This window comes from Ascaphus truei, chromosome 3, assembly GCF_040206685.1.
Source record: "Ascaphus truei isolate aAscTru1 chromosome 3, aAscTru1.hap1, whole genome shotgun sequence".
Lineage (NCBI taxonomy): Eukaryota > Metazoa > Chordata > Amphibia > Anura > Ascaphidae > Ascaphus > Ascaphus truei.
This window is the reverse complement of record NC_134485.1, coordinates 63,369,233-63,385,823: the sequence shown is the minus strand read 5'-3', so window position 1 is coordinate 63,385,823 and position 16,591 is coordinate 63,369,233. Positions and strand designations below refer to the sequence as shown.

Below are 16,591 nucleotides of genomic sequence, written 5' to 3'. Positions count from 1 at the left end.
CGGTACTGATACACACACATATATATATATATCTCCAATAAAGAATATCACTTGTGAGCACATTCACATGTCTTAGACAGGTCTGCAACCCTGCCTTTCAACCATTATCACCTAGCATACAGTGTTCCCACTGCAGCAAGGGATTCTGGGAAATAACATGCAAATGAGCACACAATGTGTGCTTTTGCCTGGAATATCCATTCACATGGAGCCATTTAATCTGATGCATCGCCGTTCACACAGCTTTTAAGCACAGCATGGGACTAGCAATAATATTCCAGGCAAAAGGTGACACATTGTGTGCTCATTTGCATGTCATTTCCCAGAATCCCCTGCTGCAGTGGGAACACTGTATGCTTGGTGATAATGGTTGAAAGGCAGGGTTGCAGACCTGTCTAAGACGTGAATGTGCTCACAAGTGATATTCTTTATTGGCTATATGCTAACGGTGGAGGTTTTCTGTCGCCTTTTTCACCCACCATAACTATATATATATATATATATATATATATATATATATATATATATATATAATCCAATGCACAGCCGGCACACCATATGCAAGTAAATAAGTTTTGGTGCTTATCCCATAAAGCAATAACAGACCATACGATACCGGTTGCAACACGACATCAAGGGACAGCACGCAGGTAAGTAAATCATAAATTTTCTATATTTGATAGAAGACACAAAAACCGACGTTTCGTGGGGACCGAAACGTCGGTTTTTGTGTCTTCTATCAAATATAGAAAATTTATGATTTACTTACCTGCGTGCTGTCCCTTGATGTCGTGTTGCAACCGGTATCGTATGGTCTATATATATATATCCCTTTACTGGGATTCCTTTTCTTCGGTAAAAAGGGCGCTGGTTTTGCAGTACTTTGGCAGCCGGGAGACTTTAGTAAATAGATCCCCCCCCCCCCCCCTTCCCCCATTGGAGGACCCTCTTGCACTTTTGAGAGGTTATAGCTGTTTTTAATATGCAATGCATTGCTGGCCCCTGTGTCATCGAAGGGGTTAAATAAACCTGTGTCTGATTTCTGTGGGGCAAGATTTCATTGGAATTGATGACACTGATTTCTGTCACAGTTCAGTGATCATATTTTATAAGTTGAGTTTCACTGGAAACAGGGACTCTTGTTGACTCAGACAATGTAAATGGAATCGTATTTCAAGTTGATTTTTGAACTTGGCATGTTCCAGTTCAAATATTTAGACAGCAGGCCTGTTTGTAGTGTTTGGCTTTGGTGCTTTTGTGTTTGCAGGGTAAAGAGCAGGATGTCAGCCGGATAATAAGAGCCCTGCAGGATTGCCTCGCTGCTCTACCCAAAGAAAGACTTAAAAATGTCACGCGCATTGGCATCTCGGGACAAATGCACGGGGCCATGTTCTGGAAAACAAATCAAGGTGTAACATTCAGGTGAAATAGGAAGGAGATGTGAATGAGACGACACAGAGACTCTTTACAGAACAACCAAAATTAAGTTTAATTTTGCCTGTACGGCTCCATGAAAGTACCCAACGATAGAAGAAATAGGCCTCTGGTTAACTCTCTTACGGCTAGAGGTTAAAAGGGGTTAATTCAGGGAGTCTGTGGTGCACCCCGTAAGCTATTCCCATTAGGCTTTTACATTACAATGCAGTCTTACTAGAAGTGCTCTGGCATTTTTTTTTTTAAATCCCTTGGCTGCCAGGCATGTCAGCAATGCGTTTTGCAAAACGATGCATTGAATGAAGCAACACCTAGCTTGTCTCTCTGCCAGCTAGTCTGGTAAACTTGATATGTTCTGGTGTGCCTGCTCTATCTTTTTATCTATATACAGTATCTAGATCTGTCTCTCTTGAAGGGATTTTAATTCTACACACATGGAAATTCCTATATAGGAGAATTATAAGAAATCTATTTTATCGTTCATTGCAAAGAGGGAGTTTTATTAGGCAGATGGTAGAAAAATTCAATATTTTTTGTCATCTTGGGATGCTTTATGGGTAAGATTTTTGAATATGGATTACGTTCGATATATATTGCAGTTGATTGATTTTGTTTTCTTTAGGATGTCATTGGATAGACAGTGAGAACGGGCATGTATTTGAGCCCAAAGAAGTCAGTCACCTCATTACATGGGAAGACAGTCGTTGCAACACAGAGTTCCTGACTTCTCTCCCTCAACCCCAGTCGCATCTAAGTGTGGCAACAGGCTTCGGCTGTGCAACCATATTCTGGTATTTAAGGAACAGGTAAACAAATCCACAACAAGACATACCTTTTATTTGTGTAAAGCACAAATTCTTTCTACTCTTCCCTATTTTTTTGTTTAATTCCTGCCAATAACTGAGGTACATCCAAGCTCCTTTATCTGATATATAACTTGTTATAGAAAACAAATCAAGTGGGTTTTTTTTTTTATCTAGTGCTGTGGATTGCTGCTTTCAGGCATGCATTAATTAGGTAATGACAGGCATAATTAATAAGTCTCCCTGCTGAAAAACTGGTGATATTCTATTGAATGAAACATCACAGTATTGTCTGATTTTGTTTTAAAGGAAAAAAGAAGTAGCGCTAACCACTAACCTAATAATATTGAATTAACAACTAAATACAATATATATAAAATAAGTGTAAATTGAAGAAGGTATAGAGTCCAAAAGGGTAAACTTAAGTCCAGCTACCAGAGTCCAGGAGAGAGTTCCACGTTCCTCCAAAATGTGAGCAAGAAAGAGATGTCCTCTGGCGTGATGACTCAAGTACAGTTAAGTATAAATTGGATAAATACAGACGGGGACTACAGTGTATTTATAACGGTTGTTAGCCTAATTAAACATATCAAGTTAAACTTTTACACTTACCGATTGATGTAGTTTGTGAGGTTAATCAGATAGATGAGACTAGATCTCAGCTTATTCAGGATATTGATTTAAAGCCGCAGTTCAGTCAATATCCTGCATGTGTGTTTTTTTTAATAAATCAGTTCTGTAGTAAGAATAAATACTTTTAGCATTTTCTGTTTTTAAAACAACAACTTTGAAAGACCAATTTTCTTGTATTCTATTTTAACAGCCATTTGCTAAGGCACTGCCCCTTCATGTCCTGTCACAAGCCCTGGCACACCCCTTTGTCATCCCAGACCTCCCTCTAGCACATGTCAGTGCAGGACTGCTCATGAATATTCATGAGCTTCCACTGAGAGACAAGCAGAATATAAACAGATCCCTTCACTAATTATGTCACCACATTTCGACCTATCAATAAATGGAGAACGAATTGACCTGCAGCTATACAGTTCTTTAGGTAATTAGAGATTGCACACATGAAACTATTGAAGTAAAAAAATAAATTAAAAAAAAAAGGGGAAAAAAAGACAACTGCGGCTTTAATATAAACAAAAGAGAAAAATCATGGCACAGTAAATTTATTGCACTAGACTGGGTTAGAACAATATTGCACGTACAGACAGCACATGATAAAACAGCGTTTGTGGATAGCTTCCCAGTATGTAGCAATGGACTCCTTGCTCTTTGGTAGTGGTCTTGCTCATAATTCAGGCTCCACGGAATCCAGGCGGTATTTTCTTATAAAATGATACGATAAAATGTAATTTACAGCTATTGGTGTATTGTATTTATTAAGTCTCAGTGACTTGTTAATATAAACACTTTCTTAATAAGAAGCACGAGAATAAAATGAAAAAACATAAAACATTTTTTTTTAATTAAAACTTTTTGAAAGTTACATTTAATATTTATTGACACACATTTTTCCTTTCTATGAGTCAGTCCAGATTTCCTTCAGTATTATGATGCAGCTGGTACCATCCATGACTATGTCGTCTCTATGGTGTGTGGACTTCAAAGACCTCAAATGTCTGCCCAGAATGCAGCCAGTTGGGGATATTTTAACACCAGAAGCAAAACTTGGAATATTGACATGTAAGTGAGCAATCACTGACCACCAAATCTACCACGATCATTGTAATTGTTGCTTGTTGCAATAGGTAGCTGTTGTTTAGGAACTCAAATGGGTAAACTTACCATTTGTTTTCAGTATCTAGAATGACTTCAGAATTTGGATATTGTCATGTTTTGCGTTGCTGAGGTTGTGCCCATATAGTGATCACATATTTCTTGGCAACAATCTCCATTATTTACATTTCTAGTCATATTGTTTCTGTTGCTGAAATACAGTAGAAAATATCCCTTTCAAATAATAGCTTTTTTTGTTTTCCATCTACATATTTGTAGCCTGCTGCACAAACAAGAATAACTCGGGGCATCATGCTTTATGTATAAACCTAAAGCCATCAATCTTACTGAAACATGGCTGAGTCCCAAAATTTTGATGGAGATAGATCCATCTAAGATTCCTATCTGACGTGACTAATTTTATTGGCAAAATGTATTTTTGAATGGAAATAGTGAGCTGTTCTTCGTGACTTCAACCCCATTTTCCTCCTTAATCAACTTTATCTTGTCTTCTGACCATATCCCTAAGGCCTGGAAAACTGCTAGCAACACCAGTTTTCAAAGGTGGTGACAAAGGCATTTTCAACTACAGATCAATCTCTATACTATCCAAAGTCATGAAAAAGGTGTTCTTTCCCAGCTAAGCAGCTATTTTGAAAGTCAAATTTGCTCAGTCAATTTCAATTTGGCTTTCAACTAAATCGCTCCACAGTAATGTCCCTCTTAAAAAATATGCAATGAGATCCAGTGTGGAATGGCACATAAACAGTTTACTGGTGCAATATTCCTCGATTTTGCAAAGGCTTTTGATACTGTTGTTTATTATGACAGTGGGATCAAACTTCTCTTTTCTGGAATTGGATCACATGTCACTCTTATCTGGAAGATCCCAATATGTGTTTATCGCCGACTGTAAATCAACCCGCTGAATGTTACCTGTGCTGTCCCCCAAAGCTCTGTTCTTAGGCCCTTACTTTTTTCTGTCTTTATAAATGACCTGGCCATTGGGTGTAAAACGGCCTTTGTGTATTTGTATTCTTATGATACTGACTTATATCCACGCAGATCCAGCCTTTCCAACCTTGAAAATGTACTGCAATCTAAGTTCTTAAGGGCTGAAAACTGGATCACTGAAAAAAAAACATCAACACTGACAAAACAGTAACTAGGGTATTTGGGACGAAGGCTAAATTTCTAAATCTTCCAGCGACATAGCTACTGATCAGAGCCAATGTTAACACTACTACACTAACACTACACGCCTCCGTTACGACCTTTAAATATTTGGGTTTATAGCTAGACCCCCATGTAACATTTGGTTTGCGTATTGATACACTGACAAAAAATCTATACCAAACTGGGTGCAGATAATAGAAATAAATCCTGCCTAACCCCATTGGTCACATTTTATACAACTCAATATGCCATGTTGTCTCATTATTTAACTACAGTACCTACCACTTTGATATGTTATCCCAGCAAGGTTGGCTGTCCCTAGAGTGCAAGTGGCTAGAGTGCAAGTGCCAGGTACATTTTTCCTGTTTTACCTTCAAATATTTTCTGGACAAGTTACCTAAAATATCTGTTCAAGCTTCTCACCGCTTCTGTATACAGGCAGCACTTATTAACTAATATCCACCTCAAGAAGACTGCCTATGGTTCCAAGGTTCATTCTTTCTCGTCATACTATGCTACTCGCGTCTCAGTTTACACGAGTCTCTCAAAACCGCTTTAAACCTGTTTGTAACTAGGATATATAATGTTATCATAATATTCTGACCCAGGACTTCAAAATGAGCGGTAACTCAATATATTTAATGGTTTTTTTTGTTGTTGTTTTTTTAATGTGAATTTTAGTAGTCTATCAGTTTTATTACCGTTGCCATAATACTTATGATTTAACCGTCTAAGCACAGGCTCTTAGGGTATTTAACTCCCCTCTAGTATTGATAATTTTGTTATAGATTGAGGGGCTAAGCGATATAAAGGGTCTAGGTCTTTTATGTAAGGGCTTTTTTTTTTTTTTTTTTTTTTTTTTAAATCCATACAGTCTTTTTGCAAAAGGTCCTGGCCGTGATTATGAAAAGACTTGTACTACAGAGAAAAACTTCCATGGAGTTTATAAAACAAAATAACTTTGCAGAAAGTCTGCACAACTTTCCCGTGTTTGCTAAATTTACGCTATGTTCAGACATGCTTTACTATAGTGACAAAGTCCGGCTGCAGTTATGGTGCAGTTCCACTTATTATTTTTGTGTGTTCAATAAATCCAACAAACTGCACCAGATAAATGACAGTAATGTCAGCTAAATCTGTAGCTCAAAATCTAACAACATTATGTTTGTATATAAAGAAAGCATTACAATCAGTAAATAATGTTATATTGTTGGACATAGAGTGAACCTTAATACATACTACTGCTGCTTTTAATCCATTGGCATCCTAAATTGATGGCTGATTACTGTTTGTTTTGTCCTAGATTGCAAGGATGTGGATTTCCTGTATCCCTGCTCCCTGACACAGGAGATGCTGGGTGTGTAGCAGGGAAGACGTCCTGTGAATGGTGTGGTATTCCGAAAGGGACTGAGGTGGGAATCGCTATGGGAGATTTTCAATGTGCAGTTTATTCATCTGCAACTGAGAGCACAGATGCAGGTACAGATAAATATATGTAACTCAATAAAGTAAATCTGAAAAGAAAAGTACAATTATAAATATGAAGCACTCTTGTTATTAGGCTATTTCTAGACTGCTGTTTTATACCATGCCAAGGCCAACTAGAAACAGATACTAGTAGGTATCTCCTGAATTAAACACAATCCAAAGGGAGTGGTTACTTTTCACATAATATATATATTACACATAGACACACTAGGGTTGCAAGCTGTCCAGTGTTGAATCAGACTGTCCGGTAATACTGGACATGTATGTGTCCGATATTACCTCTCAGGACATAGTGATCTGACCGGCTTGTGGGGCTATGGGACTTCCCTGAGAGTGAATAGAGCGGGCTGGGCAGCTTCCTCCATCCTGATTGGCTGCATTGCCCTGCAATCAGGAAGAGGTATCAGGAGTCTGGGGGTTGGGCCATGGAGAGGAGGAAACAGTATAGAGTGGTGTGTGTGTTGTGTGTGTCTGTCTCTCGAGAGCTTCGCACCTTTCACCATTGTATTCAGTATTTTTGGAGAAGTCATCTGGCAACCCTAACACATGCACATACACATTATCATGGGCGCACAAATATTGGATAAGGGGATATTTTTGCACCCAATGTATTTTATCATTTAGAGACATTTTTGAATAATACAACTAGGGAAAGGTTATTTCTACTTTAAATAGTGTGTGTGTGTGTGTGTGTGTGTGTTACATGTATGTGTATACATACAGATGTAGCATAACTGTGGCTTCAGTAGATCACATTATCCTGCAGTCCACCCATGAAAAAACAGAAAAACCACAGCACCTAAAATTCATTGAATCAATAAAGATTCTTTGCAGCAGTCAAGTGGGGATACAAGTCTGGATACAACTGTGGATCGATCAAGGCTGCAGTTTATAATGATCTACGCCTGTGATTTGAAACTTTGTTTTGGTTAAGGAACCCTGTAAATATATTGTGAAATTCTTCAGAACCCCATCCTTCTCTGAGATCTGATGCATTGTAAGGAACCCCAACCCTCTCTAATAGCATGTTTGAGATGAGATTTATTGTAAGGAACCCCAACCCTCTCTAATACTGTGTCTGAGATTTAGATACATTGTAAATTCTTCTGTATTTGGTAACATTTTCAAATAACCTGAAATTTGCAGGGAACCATTTAGATGATATCCTAGGAGCCCCTGTTGAAGAACAATGATCTACACACACACACACACACACACACACACACACACACACACACACACACACACACACACACACACACACACACACACACACACACACACACACACACACACACACACACACAGTCTCTTGCAATTCTTAACAGCCAGCCAGAAAAAGGTTGTTGTCCACAACTATTTTCTTAAGGACTACAATACAGTAGTTTCAGCACAAGTTCAAGTTGCCAGGAAAAATAGCTTGGGGTATGCGGGAGCCCGGGTTTATGGTAGGCTGTACTTGTGTGCAAATGTACATTATACATGCAGTAAGCACAAATACAAGCAGTGGCACACCACTTGGCCCTTCATAGGCCAGGTGTCCAGTGGTCACTGCGGCGTGCGCTCCACACAGCACAGCCCTCTATGGTGCAGGCCCCAGTGGCTGTGTGTGTGTGTGGGCGCACAAAGCGCTGTGCTGCGTACGCTGGCAGGGAAGTCGAGAATTTTGTCTCCCCGTGCCGCAACGCGATCACGTGGTAAGCGCGCATCAATGGAAAGGTAGATATGCCCCATCATGGCTCCACCCCCTCATGCTCCCCAATAGACCGCCGATCGCGGCTGTAGTGTGTGCAAGCGCCGCCAGCGGCTGCTTCGAAAGGCAAGTTTTATTAATGGTTAGATTAGGGGGTTTTTTTTAGGGTAAAGGGTTTTAGGTTAGGGCATTTACTTACCTTAGCGGTTGGCGACGAAGTGGTCGATGGTGACAGCTTCCAGCGGTGAAGAGAATTGCGGCGAAGCGCCAGCGGCCATTTGGTCGCGGCAAAATGGCCACAACCAAATGTCCTAGATCGCCACCAAATGTATAAAGTATATATTATTGTTCCCCATTTTTTAATTCATCAGCATAACCAGTTGTGGTTTCTTGTGTTTTTTTTTTTTTTTTTTTTTTTAAACATATGCAAGTCCTCAATATTAGCACTTCTGCCCAGCTGACCTTCTCCATGCCAGAAGACTTCCAGCCTCAAGACAGCCCCAGCCCTGGAGAAGCCGTGGCATATTTTCCATATTTTGAGGATCGTTACCTGGCAGTGGCCGCATCACTGAATGGAGGAAATGTACTTGCATCGTTTGTCAGAATGGTGACACAATGGATTGCTGAACTAGGTAAAAACACTCATCAGAGATCACTGCAGGGCAACTATAGTGCTGTCAAAGTCTCTGCACTGCCCACCTAATGCCCAGTATCGACGTTACAAACCTTAAAATACAGTGTAGTCTTCAATTGCGTGTACTGATTGATCTGTGTGGTTGATTGAAGTGCTGGTTGGTTAAAGTGTGTGCAGTTAGAACCAGAAGGAAAGGGAAGTACTGGGTATACTAGCAGGGGTGGCTGTTTTGGGGGAGTGTGCAGTGGGTTAATCTATTTTTAAAGTGTGCTGTAATTTGAAGCCTGTAACTTTTTTTCCCTTTCTCCTGCCTGAGGCAGAGTGGGTGTGGTTGGTTAATTGGCTGGCCTGACACACCTGCAGTGGGTGGGGTTAGTTAATTGATAACCTAACACACCTGGTGGGTGTCCCTATTTAAACAGAGGCTTCTAACGAATCCTGAGCTTGCGTGTACTGATTGATCTGTGTGGTTGATTGAAGTGCTGGTTGGTTAAAGTGTGTGCAGTTAGAACCAGAAACAGTTTGAACAAGGTATAGTTTATTGAAGTACAGTTTACTGTTAGTACTTCTAAACTTCATAGTTGCTAGAATGAGCAGGATTGAAAATGCCACTCAATGCACATCTTGCCACATGTATGTGCACTTGGAGCAGCTGTTCCAAGGAGCATACCGCTGTGAGACGTGTGAGCAGGTGGTCTCTTTAGAATCTGAGATTGCTGATCTGAAGAGGCAACTTGCAATATTGAGGGACATTGGCAATCTTGAAAGGGAATTAGAGCTCACTGAGCAGGCCCTTGCTTCGACTAGTGGTGCAGATGGTGGCACTTTTAGTGTGGAGCAGGTAGCTAGCTTAGTTGCTGTTAGTGAGGAGCAGGTAGGTAGCTGGGTGACAGTTAGAAGGGGAAGCAGGGGCAATAGGGAGAGGCAGGTCGTTTCTGAGCTGACACATCCCAATAGATTTGCCATGTTGAGTGAAGATATTGGGAATGTTGGGGCAGAAATGGCAAGGCTGTGGGGAGACTAATACCTCTAGCAGCCAGGGGAATAGTTCCTCCAGCACACTGGGGACTCAGGATGCCCCCCCAACAATCTGTCTACCCGATCTGCAATGTGCCGAACCCGAGCACCCGGGAGACAACAAACTGTTCGGTTCATGCGGTCCCGGCAACAGATTGCCTATCTACCTTCCTAATAATGGAGTCCCCTACCACCACAATCTTTCTTTGCACCTGAGGCTGGGATTGACCCGGCGGTCTTGGTACATGTTGGCACCAATGACAAAGTTAGAGAAAGATGGAGGGTCCTAAAAAATGATTACAGGGATCTAGGCCAAAAGCTTAAGGCAAGGACCTCCAAGGTAGTATTTTCTGAAATACTACCAGTGCCATGCGCTACCGCAGGGAGACAGTCAGAGATCAGGGAGGTTAATGCATGGCTAAGAAAGTGGTGTAGGAAGGAGGGGTTTTGGTTTTTAGAGCACTGGGACTCCTTTTCTGAGAGGTGCCATCTGTATTCTAGGGACGGCTTGCACCTCAATGAAGAGGGATCTTCTGTGCTAGGGGGGAGAATGCTAAAAAGGTTGGAGGAGATTTTAAACTAGGATGGAGGGGGGAGGGGAATGAAACAGATAATGAACTAAATGGAATAGATGAGGATACAAGGTGGTATGGAGGTAGAATGGGGGCAAGTGCAAGTTTGACAAGCAGTGAGATACCCATAGTAAATAGAGATAATACTAGAAAACTTCTAAAGACTAAACCAAGTGGGAGCAGAAAGAAAGGAGCAGATAAGATAATAGTACAGGCTAAAAAAAAACTTAAATGCATGCTTGCTAATGCAAGAAGCCTGCCAGATAAAATGGGGGAGCTTGAATTAATAGCTACAAGGGAGCAGTATGATATCATAGGCATTACTGAAACATGGTGGGATGAAACTCATGACTGGACAGTTAATTTAAAGGGGTATTCTCTTTTTACGGAAGGATCAAACAAATAGAAGGGGAGATGGAGTATGTCTATATGTTAAACCAGATCTAAGGGATGATGTCTATGAAGGGAATTATGAAAATGTAGAGACCTTGTGGATAGAAATTAGCAGTGGAGGTAAAAGTATAAAGAAAATGTTTGTGGGAATATGCTATAAACCACCAAATATCTGTGAGATTGAGGAAGCTAAAATACATTTGCAAATGGAGAAGGCATCAAAACTGGGTCATGTTTGCATAATGGGGGATTTTAATTATCCAGACATAGACTGGGGCAATGAGATTAGCGTTACAACAAAAGGAAACAGGTTTTTGGGGGTGCTTAAAGATAATTATATGACCCAAATTATTGAGGAACCAACCAGGAGAGGGGCAGTTCTGGATTTGGTCATATCAAACAATGTAGAAGTAATAACAAATATTCAAGTCCTGGAACATTTGGGTAACAGTGATCATAACATGGTCTCATTTGAAATAAATTATCAAAAAACAGATTACTTGGGTTCAACAAAGACTTTAAACTTTAGAAAGGCAGATTTTAATAAACTGAGGTCTAATCTAGTAGTAATACAATGGGATGATGTTTTTGCAGGGAAAAATGTAGAAGATAAATGGTCAGTCTTTAAAAAATTATTAGAAAAGCACACTTATCAGTGTATACCCTTGGGTAATAAGTATAAAAGAAATAAGTCAAAACCAATGTGGCTAAACAGGTAGGGGAGGAAATGGACAAGAAGAGGAAGGCGTTTAGATTCTTTAAGAGAAGGGACAGAGACATCGTATCAGAATTATAAGGAATGTAACAAAAATTGCAAAAGGGCAATTAAATTAGCAAAAATGGATAATGAAAAAAGGATTGCAATAGAAAGTAAGGTCAACCCTAAAAAGTTCTTTAAGTACCTTAATAACAAAAAAATGAGAAAAGAAAATATAGGACCCTTTCAGTGTGAGATGGGTAGGCAGATTATTGGAGATAAGGAAAAAGCAGAGGTATTAAACAAATTCTTTGCCTCTGTGTTTACCAGGGAAGAATCAAGTTCAATAGTAGCGCCACAGGAGGAAGCCACAACCTCCATATTAATGACCAATTGGTTAACTGAGGAAGAAGTTCATAAGCGACTTGAAAAAATTAAAGTAAATAAGGCACCTGGCCCCGATGGCATACATCCAAGAGTTCTCAAGGAGTTAAGCTCAGTAATAGCAAAACCATTATATTTAATATTCAAGGACTCCATTTCCACAGGCTCAGTACCACAAGATTGGCGTAAAGCAGATGTGGTGCCTATATTTAAAAAGGGAGCTAGATCACACCCAGGGAATTACAGACCTGAAAGCCTGACTTCAATAGTAGGGAAACTACTTGAAGGTTTAATACGGGATAATATTCAGGAATACCTAATGGAAAACAAAATTATTAGTAATAGTCAGCATGGATTTATGAAGGATAGATCTTGCCAAACTAACCTTATTTGTTTCTTTGAGGAGGTAAGTAGGAATTTAGACCAGGGTAATGCAGTTGATGTGGTCTACTTAGATTTTGCAAAGGCTTTTGATACAGTTTCACACAAGAGGTTGGTGTACAAAATAAAGAAAATTGGACTCAGTAATAATATATGTACCTGGATTGAAAACTGGTTAAAGGACAGACAACAGAGGGTTGTCATAAATGGAACTTTTTCAGGTTGGGCTAAAGTCGTGAGTGGAGTACCTCAAGGATCGGTACTGGGACCCCTGCTTTTTAACTTGTTTATTAATGACCTTGAGGTTGGGATCGAGAGCAAAGTTTCCATCTTTGCTGATGATACTAAATTGTGTAAGGTAATAGAATCAGAGCAGGATGTAATTTCTCTTCAGAAGGACTTGGAGAGACTGGAAACGTGGGCAGGTAAATGGCAAATGGGGTTTAATACAGATAAATTTAAGGTTATGCATTTGGGATGCAAGAATAAAAAGGCGACTTACAAATTAAATGGAGATATATTGGGGGAATCCTTGATGGAGAAGGATTTAGGAGTGCTTGTAGACAGCAGGCTTAGCAATAGTGCCCAATGTCATGCAGTAGCTGCAAAGGCAAACAAGATCTTCTTGTCTTGCATTAAACAGGCAATGGATGGAAGGGAAGTAAACATAATTATGCCCCTTTACAAAGCATTCGTAAGACCACACCTAGAATATGGAGTACAATATTGGGCACCAATCCTAAGAAAGACATTATGGAACTAGAGAGAGTGCAGATTAGAGCCACCAAATTAATAAAGGGGATGGACATTCTAACTTATGAGGAGAGGCTAGCTAAATTAGATTTATTTACATTAGAAAAGAGGCGTCTAAGAGGGGATATGATAACTATATAGAAATATATTCAGGGACAATACAAGGAGCTTTCAAAATAACTATTCATCCCACGGGCAGTACAAAGGACTCGGGACCATCCCCTAAGGTTGGAGGAAAGGAAATTTCCCCAGCAACAAAGGAAAGGGTTCTTTACAGTAAGGGCAGTTAAAATGTTAAAATGGAATTCATTACCCATGGAGACTGTGATAGCAGATAGAATAGATTTGTTCAAAAAAAAGGTTGGACATCTTTTTAGATAGGTAAGGTATACAGGGATATAACAAATAAGTATACATGGGCAGTATGTTGATCCAGGGATTAATCCGATTGCCAATTCTTGGAGTCAGGAAGGAATTAATTTTTCCCCTTAATGGGGTTTTTTGTTTGCCTTCCTCTGGATCAATAAGTAAGTACTGTATAGATATAGAATAAAGTATCTGTTGTCTAAATTTAGCATAGGTTGAACTTGATGGACGTACGTCTTTTTTCAACCTCATCTACTATGTAACTATGTAACTATTTAATTGATTACCTTCTGTAATGCTGAGTAATTGCTCAGTGTTTTGTTTTTTCAAGCTACTGTAAAGCTGAACTTAAATACTGTCAGCTGCTGCTGCAGCTTTTGCTTCACAACCATAATTGTTTAGCTTTTGAAATGCAGAAATACTGAAGGCCTACATATTTGTTGAAGGGTTAAATATCCGTGGCATGATTGTTATTTTTCTACTGTTCATGACAACAACCTGAGCCAGTCAAGGTGCTGTGTCCATCACATAGGGTTTCCTGCATAAGGCCTCGTCCAGGGTGAAGGGAAGAGCGGAGCGAGCGGGCTGGCGCTCATGAGCAGTGACGTCACCCTCATGTAAGCAGGAAACAAATCCTGTCCTGCTATAGGAAATTTGCGAGCGCGGGGGGGGGGGGGGGGGGGCATGTCAGTGGGACGGGGGAGCGTGTCAGTGGGACAGGGGGTGTGTTAGTGGGACAGGGGGGGGGGCATCTATTGCAGTAATATATATATCCTCTCCCCCCCTCTCTTTCTCTCCCTCTGCTCTCTCCCGCCCTCCCTCTCATCCCCTCCGTCTCTCCCACCCCCCTCTCTCCCCCATCTCTCTCTCCCCCCCATGGCTCTCTCCCCTGCTCTCCCACCCCCCCTGCGCTCTCTCTCCCGTCCCCCCTGCGCTCTCTCCCACACCCCCTGCGCTCTGTCCCGCCCCCCCACGACCCTCCCCTCTCTCCCCCCCAACCCTCCCCCTCTCCCCCGACCCTCCCCCCCAACCAGCCCCTCTCTCACCCCGACCCTCCCCTCTCTCCCCCCAGACCCTCCCCTCTCCCCCCCCAGACCCTCCTCTCTCTCCCCCTTCCCTCCTCTCTCTCCCCCTTCCCTCCTCTCGCTCCCCCCTTCCATCCTCTCTCTCCCTCTTCCCTCCTCTCTCTCCCCCTTCCCTCCTCTCTCTCCCTCTTCCCTCCTCTCTCTCCCCCCCTTCCCTCCTCTCTCTCCCCCTTCTCCTTTCCCCCTCTCTCTCCCCTCACTCTGTTTGCCCCCCCACCACCCCATTTGCCCCCTCCCACCACCCCGTTTGCCCCCTCCCACCACCCAGTTTGCCCCCTCCCACCACCCCGTTTGCCCCCCACCACCCTGTTTGCCCCCCACCACCCCGTTTGCCCCCCTACCACCCCGTTTGCCCCCCACCACCCCGTTTGCCCCCCCACCACCCCGTTTGCCCCCCCACCACCCCATTTGCCCCCCCTCCACCCCGTTTGCCCCCCCTCCACCCCGTTTGCCCCCCCCACCCCATTTGCCCCCCCCACCACCCCGTTTGCCCCCCCCCCACCACCCCGTTTGCCTCCCCCCCACCACACCGTCACCACCCCGTTTGCCCCCCCCACCACCCCGTTTGCCCCCCCCACCACCCAGTTTGCCCACCCCATTTGCCCCCCCCACCACCCCGTTTGCCCCCCCCACCATCCCGTTTGCCCCGTCACCACCCCGTTTGCCCCGTCACCACCCCGTTTGCCCCCCCCACCACCTTGTCACCACCCCGTTTGCCCCCCCACCAACCCGTTTGCCCCCCCACCACCCCGTTTGCCCCCCCACCACCCCGTTTGCCCCCCCACCACCCCGTTTAACCCCCACCACCCCGCTTGCCACCCCATTTGCCCCCCCACCACCCCGTTTGCCCCCCCACCCCGTTTGCCCCCCCACCCCGTTTGCCCCCCACCACCCCGTTTGCCCCCCCTCCACCCCGTTTGCCCACCCCTCCACCCCGTTTGCCCCCACCACCACCCCGTCACCACCCCGTTTGCCTCCCCCCCACCACACCGTCACCACCCCGTTTGCCCCCCCACAACCTCGTTTGCCCCCCCACCACCCAGTTTGCCCCCCACCACCCCGTTTTCCCCCCACCACCCCGTTTGGCCCCCACCACCCCGTTTTCCCCCCACCACCCCGTTTGCCCCCCACCACCCCGTTTTCCCCCCACCACCCCGTTTGCCCCCCACCACCCCGTTTGCCCCCCACCACCCCGTTTGCCCCCCACCACCCCGTTTGACCCCCCACCACCCCGTTTGCCCCCCCACCACCCCGTTTGTCCCCCCACCACCCCGTTTGCCCCCCCACCACCCTGTTTTCCCCCCCACCACCCCGTTTGCCCCCCACCACCCCGTTTGCCCCCCACCACCCCGTTTGCCACCCCCGTTTGTCCCCCCTCCACCCCGTTTGCCCCCTCCACCCCGTTTGCCCCCCCTCCACCCCGTTTACCCCCCCCACCACCCCGTCACCACCCCGTTTGCCTCCCCCCCACCACACCGTCACCACCCCGTTTGCCCCCCACCACCCCGTTTGCCCCCCACCACCCCGTTTGCCCCCGTCACCACCCCGTTTGCCTCCCCCCCACCACATCGTCACCACCCCGTTTGTCCCCCCACCACCCCGTTTGCCCCCCACCACCCCGTTTTCCCCCCCACCACCCCGTTTTCCCCCCACCACCCCGTTTGCCCCCACCACCCCGTTTGCCCCCCACCACCCCGTTTGCCCCCCCTCCACCCCGTTTGCCCCCCCTCCACCCCGTTTGCCCCCCCTCCACCCCGTTTACCCCCCCCACCACCCCATCACCACCCCGTTTGCCCCCACCACCCCGTTTGCCCCCCACCACCCCGTTTGCCCCCCACCACCCCGTTTGCCCCCCACCACCCCGTTTGCCCCCCACCACCCCGTTTGACCCCCCACCACCCCGTTTGCCCCCCCACCACCCCGTTTGTCCCCCCACCACCCCGTTTGTCCCCCCACCACCCCGTTTGCCCCCCACCACCCCGTTTTCCCC

General features: G+C 44.4%; 1 protein-coding gene across 1 annotated transcript in view; it reads left to right on the top strand.

Moving 5' to 3' along the window:
- SHPK (sedoheptulokinase) overlaps positions 1–16,591 on the top strand; it is a 36,541-nt gene that overhangs the window by 1,885 nt on the left and 18,065 nt on the right. The window contains exons 2-6 of the mRNA XM_075594145.1: positions 1,268–1,409; positions 2,057–2,240; positions 3,777–3,929; positions 6,442–6,617; positions 8,751–8,951. Of these exons, the coding sequence (XP_075450260.1) occupies positions 1,268–1,409; positions 2,057–2,240; positions 3,777–3,929; positions 6,442–6,617; positions 8,751–8,951 (856 nt within the window). The remainder of the gene's footprint in view (positions 1–1,267; positions 1,410–2,056; positions 2,241–3,776; positions 3,930–6,441; positions 6,618–8,750; positions 8,952–16,591) is intronic.